The 12,956-nt window shown below is 40.4% G+C and overlaps 1 protein-coding gene across 15 annotated transcripts in view; it reads left to right on the top strand.

The window, feature by feature from the left end:
- PPFIBP2 (PPFIB scaffold protein 2) overlaps positions 1–12,956 on the top strand; it is a 95,123-nt gene that overhangs the window by 80,368 nt on the left and 1,799 nt on the right. For 11 of the 15 annotated variants that reach the window (XM_077179549.1, XM_077179551.1, XM_077179554.1 and 8 more), the window contains 14 exons: positions 21–81; positions 1,598–1,639; positions 3,264–3,408; positions 4,662–4,694; positions 5,258–5,396; positions 6,046–6,174; positions 6,623–6,773; positions 6,924–7,035; positions 7,526–7,614; positions 8,315–8,437; positions 9,035–9,160; positions 10,001–10,189; positions 10,586–10,756; positions 12,272–12,337. In XM_077179549.1, the coding sequence (XP_077035664.1) occupies positions 21–81; positions 1,598–1,639; positions 3,264–3,408; positions 4,662–4,694; positions 5,258–5,396; positions 6,046–6,174; positions 6,623–6,773; positions 6,924–7,035; positions 7,526–7,614; positions 8,315–8,437; positions 9,035–9,160; positions 10,001–10,189; positions 10,586–10,756; positions 12,272–12,337 (1,576 nt within the window). Of the gene's footprint in view, positions 1–20; positions 82–1,597; positions 1,640–3,263; positions 3,409–4,661; positions 4,695–5,257; positions 5,397–6,045; positions 6,175–6,622; positions 6,774–6,923; positions 7,036–7,525; positions 7,615–8,314; positions 8,438–9,034; positions 9,161–10,000; positions 10,190–10,585; positions 10,757–11,707; positions 12,338–12,956 lie in introns of all 15 variants that reach the window. The other 4 variants (XM_077179553.1, XM_077179562.1, XR_013182654.1 and 1 more) reach the window with 3 other exon arrangements.

Raw genomic sequence — 12,956 nt, forward strand, 5'->3', positions numbered from 1 at the left:
TTGCCTGTGCCTTTTTTAAGGGTTCCACAGAAAAAAAAGTCCAGTAGTTTAGAAGACTTGCAGAGTGAATCTTTGGAAAAGGTTGGTTTATTTGTAATCACAGCTTCTGGTGTTTAATGTCACAACTAAAAGACAAAGATCGAGTATAAACATTATTTTTGTTATGCATACAGTAACTTTAACCACCACTAACTCTGTATGTGGGGAAAGAGCCCTAAAACAGCTCAGGTTCTTTTCCTCCCCATTTCTAAGCTGGTTGACACACCCATGTGGACACATCTTCAAATTCAGTTTTTGCCCTGAGAGAAAAATATTTAAGTGAAATACAAGAAATGATGAGGAGACATTTTGTTAAACTGCAGTATTATTTTGTTTATCTTTTTTTTTTAAATATATTTTACTTCCAAATCACCAAAAATATTAAGGCAGCTAATCCTGAAAGTAGCTAAATGTTGGGACTGGGTATTTCCATATAGGATTCCTTTTTGGGTGTGTGCATGTAGCAGTGTTTTCCCTAAGCTTTCTGACACAAAAAGCATTCCTGAAGTTGGCGGTGATGCTGCCTTAGTTAGAGCAGCAGGACCACCTCAAGGGCTTTAATTCCATTCCAGAATAAATATTCCCAGTTTGCAAAGCCTTGTTACATTGTGGTCCACAGTCTTGTTTTGTCATTATGTACATGACATTTTTCTACATTTTTGTAATTCTGCTTTGTGAGACTGTTGGTTTTTTCTGTACCCAAATTAGCCTTAATACCAGGTGACCTAGACCCAGTAATGCCATTGAAACCAGCTACCACTCATATGATTGCTCCAGTTCTTAAATTTTTAAAATTTTTTCTTAAAACCTTTCATATATTTCTTGAATTTCTGGAGATGGTAGTGACCAAGTAGAATGAATTTTGTGAAATTTGTGCTGCATTTGTCTGATGGTAGCCACACATGTGACAAATCAGAACTCACATTTCATTCCATGGAGAACTGATAAAGGTTTTCTTGTCATAATTTTAATTATTTTCTTGTCTTAAACCAAAAATCTGAATTTGTCTCTGTGATGTGCTGTGATAAGGCTGGACCTACACATTTGTGCTGGAGTTATTCTGCCTTGCTCAAAGCTAAAAGTCCCCCTGCTTCCAGCAATAATTACAATAAACCACATCAGTGTCCCTGACCTAACTGTGGTGGAATTTTCATCGCTTGGTTTCTGTCAGAGCTCTCTATGGTTTCAGCTGGATCCATACAGGATTGTGTGTATTATTTTATGTCAGTTGTTTTCATATTGGTCTGTTAAACAGCTGTTGTGTTCCCAGCTCAAAGCAATTCTAAAGGGACCACCCAGAAACCTGAAAATAGCAAAATTCCTCTGATCACAACAGAACTTAAACAGGAGTTTTCTAGAGTGGGGAATGAAGAAACACAATTAAATATTGGATTGACATGAAATTAAGAGGTTCTTGTAATATATTGTCCATACATTAAGCACCATCTCTATAGCAATAAGTCTACATTTGATGTTCCATGTATGTATGTTAATACTAACATTTGTCTGTTGCTTTTTTCCACAAAACTTTGACATTGCCCTCCCTGAAACTCCATAGTATGTAGATGGAAAACCACCACAGCCTGTTGTAGAACAAGAGGTATATTAATTGCAACCTTCCCTAACAATTCTCTGGTGTGGTGTGATGTGCTGTGATGGTATGGCTGGTTTGCATTTTATATTCCTTTTCTCTTCAAAATGTTTGCATAGTTCCAGTGCTGACAAACAACACAGGGGGTAAAGATTTGAGAGGGAAATGTTTTGATTTTTTTACTTTTTATCTAGAAGCTTGTTACATGAAGCTGAGGTCAGTCAGTCTCAGAATACACACTGCTGATGTAAGACACAATTTCTCTACTCTTTTTGGTACGAGTCAGGATGTACTCCTGCAGTTGCCAAAAAGGAGCAGGAGTTGAGGACCTGAGCAATCTGGCCTGCATTTGTAGTATCCAAAGAATCCTCTAGGCCTTGGAATAAGAACAGATAAAGTAGTGGTTATCTCATAGAATTTTAAATCTATCATCCTGTCACAGACAATGCTTTGAAAACATTTTGTTGGAGTGGGGTTACTGAATAGGAGCACACTGTACTTTCCTGTGTACTAAATATGGTTTGCCTATTTCCAGTGCAAAGTTTTCCTGTGAAACCTCCATTCTGATACTGAAACATTTCCCAGTGGGAGTTTATTCCAAAACACATATTGGATGTACACCACTCCCCCTAATAATGGCAGCTGGAGCCGCAGGTTCACTGATGTCTCGAAAAGCATCCCTGTCCTGCAGCTTTCACCCACAGTGTTGGCTTGTCCATCTTTTCCTCTGGATTCAGCGTTGAAGAAATCCCAACAGGCCATTTCCAAAACTGTAGGCAAAAGTACATCTGTGAAACATGTGCATTGCCTGGAAAATTAACTTATTAGGCTCAAAACTATCAGATTTATGGGAACGTTTCATCTACCCTTGTGAAAGAAGCAAGGTGCTCAAGTAGATATCACTTGAATGCAAGGAAAATTAGGTTCTGTGATAGAACTGGCATTTATATTTAGCTGTAATTCTTTAAAAATGAAAACAAAAAACCCAGAAAAACAAAACAACAACAACAAATTTCACATTTACGATTCTGTCTATGCAAAGAGATTTTTGTCCTTACAAAAGTTAAATTTCTGTACCCTAACTTTGGCTTTGATTCTTTTACTGTTATTAACAGTGGTAGGAAATACATTTGTGGAAATTTGAGGTGTACAAATACTTCTGGGTTGAATTCCAGTGAGATACAATTGTGAGGCAGAAACAGAGAAAGTCTGGTGGAAAATAGGGGAGAAAAAATGATCTGGGAAATAAGTAAACATATTTTTGGTGCTATCAAAGTTGACCTTGGAAAGATCAAACAATTAAATAGTGACAGGGTCCCAGAGGAAAGGGAGACAGCTAGAAAAATTCTTACGGCAAAACCAGGTAATATTTAACATATATTTTGAAGAAATGCAGAGTGGATGAAGTGGGAGGAGCAGATGAGGGAAGGCAGGGCTGTGTCTTAGCTAGGAAACTGTCAGCTGATGGATGGGTTTAAATTGAGTTGTCTGTAAGCAGGAACATGCAGAGAGTGGAGTCATTTTGTACCATACTTTTTTCTCAGCTTTAAGAACAATGTGCAGCAGATTGCAGATGTTGTGAGCAATTTGAACTTTGTATTTATTTTATCTTTCCCTCTTTTAAAAACAATAGAGTAAGCCAGTGGGGAAAGGCAGCAAGTACCAGACACTGCCAGGAAAGCTGCCCCGAGCCCTGCAGAATGGAGAGCAGGGAATGTACAGCTCCCCAGAGGGACGTGGCACCAGTGATAACGATGACAACGGCGTCCCTGGCCTGAGTATGTACCTGTGCCTCCCCCAGAGGGAAAATCCAAACTGTTTAAGGGGCTGCGATGGCGTGGGATGGAATCTGCTGTGCAGAACAATGCACTGTGATAGCAGAAATAGTCCCATAGCTCATGGCAGAATGAGGGCTGAGTTTAATTTTGAGGGTTTTTTTTTTCTGTTGCACATGACAATACCACTTGAAACTTCATTGTAAAACCATCAAAAACATGAAAATTTTGGGTAAAAATCCCTTTATCAGGACTGTTGGTTGCTTAGCTGTGGGGGACCCACTAGGGAAAATTTAATTTACTACATGCAGAAAAACTTCTGTGGATTTTGGAACTACAAATATATTTCCATTCCACAGCCACAGCCCTGTGGAATCCTGAATTAATTTCTTTTCAGTGGCACCTTAAGCACAGATTTGTTGACAGAAAGGTGTTAAGAGTGAGGCACAGGACCAGGGATTTTTAGGACTGAAGGGCTTAGGAGCTCCGGCACAAGAGTAACCCTTGTGATTCTGAAGTCTTCCTGCACTTCAAAAGTTACAGTGGAATTTTTTTTGTTTGACTGTAGTGTTTTTTTTTCTTTGGTGGGGGTTGGTTAATTTTAAAGCCTTGTGGTCCCTAAAGCTGCTAGCACGCTGCAGTTTCAAGGTTGCAATGGGTTGTGGTAGTTTAGAGGTTTTGAAAGAGCTTTTCTGTGATGGCAATTTTGCAGGCAATGCATGAGCCATGCTGATGTGTCTTTAACTGCAGGATTATCCAAGGGTGGGTGAGCTTGAAAAGGAAAATGTTCTTTTTCTAGAAACAAGCAATGGCTTCTTAAGTACACCAAGTTAAGAGAATTTTTTTCCTGCGGGTTGGTTTGTATCTTGCACGTGCAGTGAATTCATTCCACCTCCAATTCAGTATTTCAGAGCAATTTTTTGATGCAATCTTAGCCACTGCTTCATTTCAGATACTGTGCAGCTTTGTAGAGCTCTGTAGATTTTGCTTAAAGAGCTGAAACTTTCCAAGAATAGTTAGGAAAGCCCAAACAGATCCATTTCCATCCCTACCTGTTTCAGATGATCTGTACAGAGTTTCTGGGGCTTGTGCACACCAATGCCTATTCACTTCCATATATAACTGCTTCTTTTGCGTTTTGTTTCTGCTCTAAATGCTTAGCTTAACTACTTTGCCCTCCTGTAACTTTATTTTGCTGGTGTTTTGTATCTTCTTTGCTTCTCCATCTGGCTTTCTGCTTCTTGGGATGACTGAAGATCGCGGCAGGAGTGTCAGTGCACCTGTGCTAGGTACTGTATCCAAACAAGATGCAACTTTAACACTCAGTTTGCTGCTTGCTTTGTTTTTTTTCCTTTCCCTCTCCCTATGAAATACTAATCCCAGCTGGGCCCTCTAGACTGGACTCCTTATGTGCAGTACTGAAATGAAGTAATAGCTCCTGCTGTGTGGCATTCACATGAGGTTTCTTTTTATGGCACTTATTCCTGGTTTCATTCTGTTTTTCCTGAATTTAGAAAAATTCCCACTGATTTTGATGGAGGAGCTGAGGTATTAAGAGCAGGCAGGAAGACCTTCAATTAATTTAAATAATGTAGTTAAATAGAAAAGACTGAAATAACATAATTATTTTACCCTTTTTTTTTACCCATATTTGTTTTATTTTTTTTTTATTTTAATCTAATGTCCAGATGTTTTTTCACCTTCTGAGCATGTTTGGCTTTTTTAAAAAAAGAATGATTTTATAGGTATCTCTACTTTCGTGTCACGTCCTGCATTTAAACATCAGCCTACCAGACAACAACTTTATCAATAATGAGTATAAAATGTGACTATAATACTGTTCTTAACCCAGGAGAAACAGAGAACATGGATGGTACAGTGGTCTTGGATGACCTCTCACCTCTCTCTTCGGGAACGGATTCAGGTCCACAATCTCCATGGGCTCCAGAAAACAGAAAGAGTCCAAAAGGGATCAAGAAAATCTGGGGAAAGTAAGGTCTTTTTTTTTTTTAATTGTAATTCACTGTCAAAGCATTTCAGCTGAGAATGAATTCCAGCAAAATCTACAATTATCTATAGCAAGAATAAACTAAAATTTGGGGAGCAAAAGCAGCTCTGGGATTGCCACAGGTGTGTCCTTTTGTACACAGGAGGGTGGAAAAAATGTTGGGAGTGTTCACAGCATCATGCTGGTGAAAGAAATAAGGCACTGCTGTCATCTTAATGCTATTCATTTAGCATGCCAGCAGTTTTATTAGCCATGAAAAATTAAGTTATAGCAATTTGCTCATTACAAAAGACACCAGCTAAAAAAAAAAGGGGAAAACAGAATGAACAGAAAGCAGGGCACAGTTGCACTCTGTGTCCACTTGATCTGCTTCAGCAACAGCAGCCATTTCCAAGTCTGCATTATTAATTGGATCAAAGTGTTACAGCTGCTCTGTGGAGCTCCTTTATTTTCCTCCAGAGCTAGATCCAGACTGAATTTCCTAGAACTCCTTCAGCTGCCTCTGGAATTTGGCAATTGCTGTTTCCAGGGAGATCCACCGAGCTGTCAGTTGTCACTGTAGTTTCCATGCAGAACAAACAAATCCTCTGTCAGCAGCTAACAGTCCTGTCGTGGCACTCTTGTCTTGCAAGAATTCGAAGAACTCAGTCAGGTAACTTCCCTGCAGACGACCTGGGGCTGGCAGAGTTCCGGAGGGGAGGTCTGCGGGCAACAGCTGGACCTCGTTTATCCCGATCCAAGGACACCAAAGGCCCGAAGAGGTAACAGCTCCTCCTCCTACTGCCCCAGCACAGCCTGCTGCTGTTAAATGTGTCCAAGAGCCAGTCCCTCCTCCTGGGGACTTCACCCAAGCATTTCGGTCCACGTGGAATTCCACAACAGATGGAGAGAATTTCCCTGGTAGCAAAAATCATCCCCTGCCTGCGCTCCTCCAGCTGCAAGTTGCAGCTGCTTGGTGGAGTGTCAGAAATTTCACCGTGTTAAAGAACAAGGATAATTACCTCCTCATCTGCATAATGATGAGGATTCAGCAATTCTCTTTTCCCTCTTTTCAAACAGAAGATGGGAAGTTCTTATCTGCCCTGCAGCTGTTCACAGGTGGTGATCAGCAGATCTGCTGCTGTGCTGCCTCTGGCACACCCTAAGCTTTCCAATATGGACATTCCTTCTTTCCTTTAAGGTTTTCCCAATGTTTCTTGTGCTTTTCAGTGACCACAATGCCCCCTTTGCTCAGTGGAGCACTGAAAGAGTTTGTAACTGGCTGGAGGACTTTGGCCTGGGCCAGTACGTGATTTTTGCCCGGCAGTGGGTGACATCAGGCCACACGCTGTTAACTGCCACTCCTCAGGACATGGAAAAGGTAATCACTGCTGATTCTGTCCCACCAGGCCCCTCCAAACCATTGGCTCTACCTTTCTGAAATCCACAGTATCAATTTTCAGAGTTACCTCACGTGAGGAAAGGAGCCAGAGGCAGGGCAAACTTTTTGATAATGTTTTTTTTGTTCCAGGAAATGGGAATAAAGCATCCATTGCACAGGAAGAAATTGGTTTTGGCCATTAAAGCTATAAATGCAAAACAAGATGAGAAGTCTGCACAACTTGATCATATCTGGGTGACACGTAAGTGTTTGGACTCTCCTGGAGTTGGTTGGGAAGGAATTTCTTCACCTCTATAACAGGGCAGCCTGATTCATGTTTAAACACTTACCAAACACCTTTTAAAAAGCACCAAGTTTCCCCATAGAAGAATTGAGGAATTTTGTGTTGTTCTTGACATCCAAACATACAGCTTGTGGTGTGTTCTTCCATGGGGAGCCCTGTCAGACAGCAGGAAATCAAATGGGTGGGGTCAGGCTAGGAAGAGCTCCATTGTGCTGCAGAAGGTGTGCTCCATCAGGTGTTGTAAAATCAAATATCACAGGGGCGCTGTGGACAAAGCTGGTTGGTGGGAATTGCTTTCAGGCTGCTGGCAAGAGGCTGTCCTCAGGAAAGGGGAACAGGTAGCATGAGCCACCTGAATGCCACAAAAGAAGCCAGGCCAGGCAAGAGGGGAGAAGGGTTTTATTCTCACCGATCTGGATTTGGTTCCCCATTGCCCTCATACCTGCAGGGTGGCTTGATGACATTGGCTTGCCTCAGTACAAAGACCAGTTTCATGAATCCAGAGTAGATGGGAGGATGTTGCAGTACTTAACTGTGGTAAGTACAGTCCTTTTTCCTCAGTTTTCTGAATAAGCAAAAACTTTTAAATTTTTCCTTTGAATGTGAGCAGTTAAAGAATTTTTGCAAGACAGAGATAGTGCTAGTAATAACTCCTTTGTGCTGCCTAGTGCATGGAATTTGTTCCTAAGGTCCATAAAATAAATCACGGGTTAGGGCTAACTTCTGCAAAGTCCTTCTTTCATATCATGTAGCACACCACAGTTAAAAGTAAAATGACCTGTTTTACATGTAACCTCTGGAGCTCATTGTTCTCTACACCAAGTTAGCAACAATATTCAGCAAAGTAACAGCAGAAAATCCATTGATTTGTACAGCTCTGACCACATCCACAGCACACCATGAGCCACAAACAGCCACTGTTTTCTTCCCATTCTCCTGCCCAAGTCTGGATAATTAAGTCCTGGATTTGCCTTAACGGGCTACACTTGTGCCTTCATTTTTTAGCCAGGTCTTGCTAGGATGCAATGTTTAAAAAAAAAAACCAACAAACCAACAACAGAACCCACTCCAAACTTCCACCCTAACAAAACCCAAACCTTCTTTAAAGTATAAACTTTCATCTTCCCTAAACCACAGTTACATAAAAATACACAGCAAATTTAAACTCTTTCTTCCTGGCGAGAATATTTGTTTTGGTGTGTGTTCTGTGCCACCTAAATGTCTTTCTCCTTCACAGAATGACCTTCTCTTCCTGAAAGTCACCAGTCAGCTGCATCATCTGAGTATTAAATGTGCCATTCATGTGCTGCATGTCAATGGCTTCAATCCCCACTGTCTGCGCAGGAGGCCAGTTGAGGAGGTAAAGGAATGCTGAAATAAATTAATTTAAGCAAGCATAAATTACCTGGTCCCACCCAAAAGGGATAGAAAGTCAGCAGTGTACAGTGATACAACACTGTATTGTAGGGACTTGCACCTAAAGCAGCAGTTATGCCACTTATTCATTGAATCTCATGCATTTCTGTTCAGAAGTTTACTTGCATAGTGGGAAAAATGATAATTCATCTTCCAAGAGAAGAAATTTGGAATCATTTGTCTTCACCTGACCTAATTTTTAAAATCTGTAAGGTTCTACCCGATCAGCACAGTTTTTTCTTTGCATTAAACACTGTCAATAACCCTGTTGTCAAACATTCCCTTTTTATCCCTGTAATCTGCAATCTCTGCTGTTGTACTTCCTGATGCAACACATGGGGTTTCATCAGTATTAGACCAGGTCTGCCATCTCAGCAGAGATTCCTTGAAAGGGACCTGAAGAGAAACAATCCCTCAATCAGGGAAGAACAAGTGCCCTTGGAGGAAGAGGAAGGAGGCTGTTTTTATCTGAGCTGAGATACAAGCTGTGCACATTCAGTGCAGGCCGTGGTGTCATCACCTTTTGTGGTTCCTCCAACAGAACAATGTCTCTCCTTCCGACGTGGTGCAGTGGTCCAACCACAGGGTGATGGAATGGCTCAGATCTGTGGATCTGGCAGAATATGCACCCAACCTTCGAGGCAGCGGAGTGCACGGGGGCCTCATCGTAAGAATTTACCATTTCACTACTAAAAAATTGACTGTAATATCAAAAATTCAGTCTGTAATATAAACCATCTTTTGTCTGATGTTCATCAAGCTGAAAGAAACAAGCACATCTGCAATGTGACAGCATGATCAGGTCTTCTAAGGAGCCTCTTTGTCTGATCCACGCATCTTCATTTTACAAAAGAAAGCTAAAATAACAAAGGAACAGCTAAAACACTTTCTGTAATCAAAGCTGAACTTTGCACAAGTGTATGACAGCAGCACAGAAAAGGAAACCTCAACTGTGCTGTGCAAAAGTTGCTTTTTGATAAGGCATCCCTGAGTGTTTCTTTGAGTGATTTACCAGAACTCTGAGCCACACTAAATAACCACCCTGAAATCACAGCAGTCAGGAAATGACATTTTTTTTAATTCAAAACATTCAGAACTATTTGCAGCTCAGTGAAATCAGGGTTCTGAAATACCATGATTCAACTGCTGTAGAATTTTTGCAAAAATACAATGGTAGAAATCCTACTAAGATTAAGTTTTTACTCCTAGTAGAGCAGGAAATTCTGAAAGGAAACTTGTTCAACCCAAACAAATGTATGGTTTGATGATAAATATAGGCACATATTGATGGGTTTGATAATAAATATAAACACATATTTGCCTGATCATGCTCAGCATTTTTTCTTGGCTCCTTTCAGTTATTTCCCATTCAAACCCCAGTATCATGAGTGAGCTATGAAAGGTCTAATGTGAGCAGGTACTTGGTGAGAAATCCTCTGCTAAGCACTGTAGTGGTTTATTATTGCAAATATTGATATAAAAAGTAAACATCCTGCCCTTTTCCCAGATTCTGGAACCTCGCTTCAACGGTGACACGCTGGCCATGCTCCTGAACATCCCACCCCAAAAGACCCTCCTGCGCCGCCACCTCACCACCAATTTTAACGTGTTAATTGGGCCAGAGGCACAACAAGAAAAAAGAGAAACCATGGAGTCAGCAGCATACACACCTCTGACAACCACTGCCAAAGTTCGGGTATGTACTGCCATCAAAAAGGAGAGATGTCAGTGTCAGACCTCTCCACTCTGAATTACAGAGAAAGTAAGGAACAAAAGTGGGCAGGGAGAGGTGAATTTTAGGAGTGCTACATTTCCCTTAATTTTAGATACCAGACCTTTTGCTATGTATCTGTTTCAATCAGGTCCTGAAAACAACCAAGCAATCTGTTCTGCCTTTCCTTAGAAGGAGCATCATGCAAATGTATTTAACATCCCCTGCAATTCCAACTTGAGAACAAATGTAGTTAATTCAGAATCTACGTTCTTGAATGACCAGGGTATAGCAGTAATTGAAAAAGGGGAGGATTTTGAATGTTTACAGAACAACTTTACTTGTTTTACTCAAACAACTTGTGTTGACTCCTTATTTTAGCCAAAGAAACTTGGATTTTCGCATTTTGGAAACTTAAGGAAAAAGAAGTTTGACGAATCAACAGACTACATTTGTCCTATGGATACAAGCCCAGCTGCTACGAATGGTACTTCAAAAAATTACGGTGGCTACAAAGGACTTAGTCCTTTCACTGACAGGGAACTGGATCAGGTGGGACAGACAGACTGATGCCATGCTCATCTCATCCTCTCCATGCATTCCAAAGCTTGCAAATAACCAAATGTTCCCCTATAACAAACTCTTTGCTACATCCGCATGAACTCACAGAGAAAAGTATTGGCTGTGGACACTGGAAAGAGTTCCAGACTAAGAATGTTGGGGGTTTTTTTAATCAACATCATAATAAGCTCATCCATCCTCAAGCCCTTTTTCAGGACTATGACACCTTTACACTCTGAAGATCGAGGTATTTTGTCAGTCAAGGGTGTGGTTGCAGGAAACATAAGACTTTTGTACTTTTAGCTTTCATAATTTTAGTATGGCACACTATTTTTTTTCATTATCTTTATGGGTTGTTTTTAAAGTAATAAATTCATTTGGTCAAACTTGTACAAAGCTATTGAGTTATATTAAAGTACAACTGGATTGTATTTTTTAACAGACAGTAATCAGAGAATCCAACTGAACTTTTCTTTCATGCTGTACAGTGGGGAGTAGTTTTGCTTAGATAATATACATGAAGACAATGCATCAGCAATGAACAAATTATTAATAAACCAATAGTTAATTCACTTTTGCAATGTAGTAGTGAACTTGTGAATGAAACTGTCTAGACAGCATACAGAGAAATGATGATAAAAACCATCAAATTTTATTTCAACCTTGCTGTTGTGTAAAGGGATGTAAACCCTGAAAAAGGGAGCGTTCCTGGAGCCTTGTGTGAACTTCGGCAACACACAAGAGCCACACAGAGGCAGCTGGAGTAAACTGGCCTTTCTCCAGTGACATAAAAACGGTTTAAGCCTGATAAGAGAATGGTCACAACATTGAAAAGACTAACTGTGCAGGTAATCTTTTCATTTGCATGGTTCAGTGCATCTAACATCTCATTTGTGTTCACTGGCTAACCGTGGTCTTTTTCAATGTACTTATTCTAAACAGGAGAATACCAAACCCTGACTGTGAGTGTGGATGTCCACTTGCTCAGCTAGGAGTTGTGAGGGAATGCATTAACTTTGAGCCAAGAACTTGCACTGTGCAGTTGTTCAAGCATGACAGAAAGACTGGATTTTTCTCTAGGAGCATGGTCTGTCTATTAAGCATGACTTCTGAGCAGGAAATCACAATACCCTAGAACTGGTGACATTCCTATGAAAAAAGAGGTAGGATTGTATCAAGGACTTCTTGCCTGTGAAAGCCTACCAGAAATAATAGTGTCAGACCATTTAGAAAATATTACTTTTCATTGATAGTATCAGTTACACTTTTTTTTTCTGTGAATTAAAGGCCAAGTTTAATGGAATCAATCTCTCTTAATCAGGATTCACTCTTCCTATCATTAAATGCATTTTCATATACCTTGTAGCACAGAGGCATTTTTGTTAAGGAGCTATTCAACTTACCCCAACTTCATTTGTCCAGGCACAGATCCCTCCCAAAGCTGCATGTAGTGAATAAAATTGCACATGCTGTCTGATTTGAACTAGTTGCTGACTGCTTTTACAGATGGAACACTCAGAAGGCACAGTAATGCAAATAGGGGCTCTTTCCGAAGGCATAACCCACCTCACGGTAAGTACTGGTTCCTCTCTTGTTCCAAAGTCACCCATGTGCTCTGCTAAAACTCACTGAAAGTTGGTCATTGATGGTGGTAATGAAGAGTAAGTGGGTCTCTGTTCTTGTTAAGTATCTCTTTAAAGTCTGGTGGGACATTCAGTCAAAAAAAAAATCCCTGCTTTTAAATTGCTCTGGAAATTAAGCTTCATTTAGGCCTAAGTTTTCATGAACTCTGATGGCTCTTTGACAAAATGACAGATATTCATCTCCTTAAATAAAAACAATTCTTCAAAGATTTTACAGGTAACCACCACCTCAGCTAGGAATGAGGTACAGACTTTCAAAAATTTACATGAGCTAAAACTCTCTGCAAAACCAAACACCTCACTTTTGCTTCTTCATTCCACAGAAGCCATTAAGAAAATAAACATAAGTGACTGGAAGACATAATGAAGAATTATGAAATATAGTTGAGTTGCATGCCAGACATATAATCTCTACAAGTTTCCCCACACAAAAAAAAAAGTTTATTTAAAGCTGTAATGAAGAAATTCCCTTTGATTGTGTGTGGCTCTCACCTCCTGTGTTGTGATCCCGAGCTCTTTGCAGCTGGGTCTCTGGGAGCACAGGCCTC

The sequence above is a fragment of the Agelaius phoeniceus genome, chromosome 6 (assembly GCF_051311805.1).
Source record: "Agelaius phoeniceus isolate bAgePho1 chromosome 6, bAgePho1.hap1, whole genome shotgun sequence".
NCBI classification, from domain to species: Eukaryota; Metazoa; Chordata; class Aves; order Passeriformes; family Icteridae; genus Agelaius; species Agelaius phoeniceus.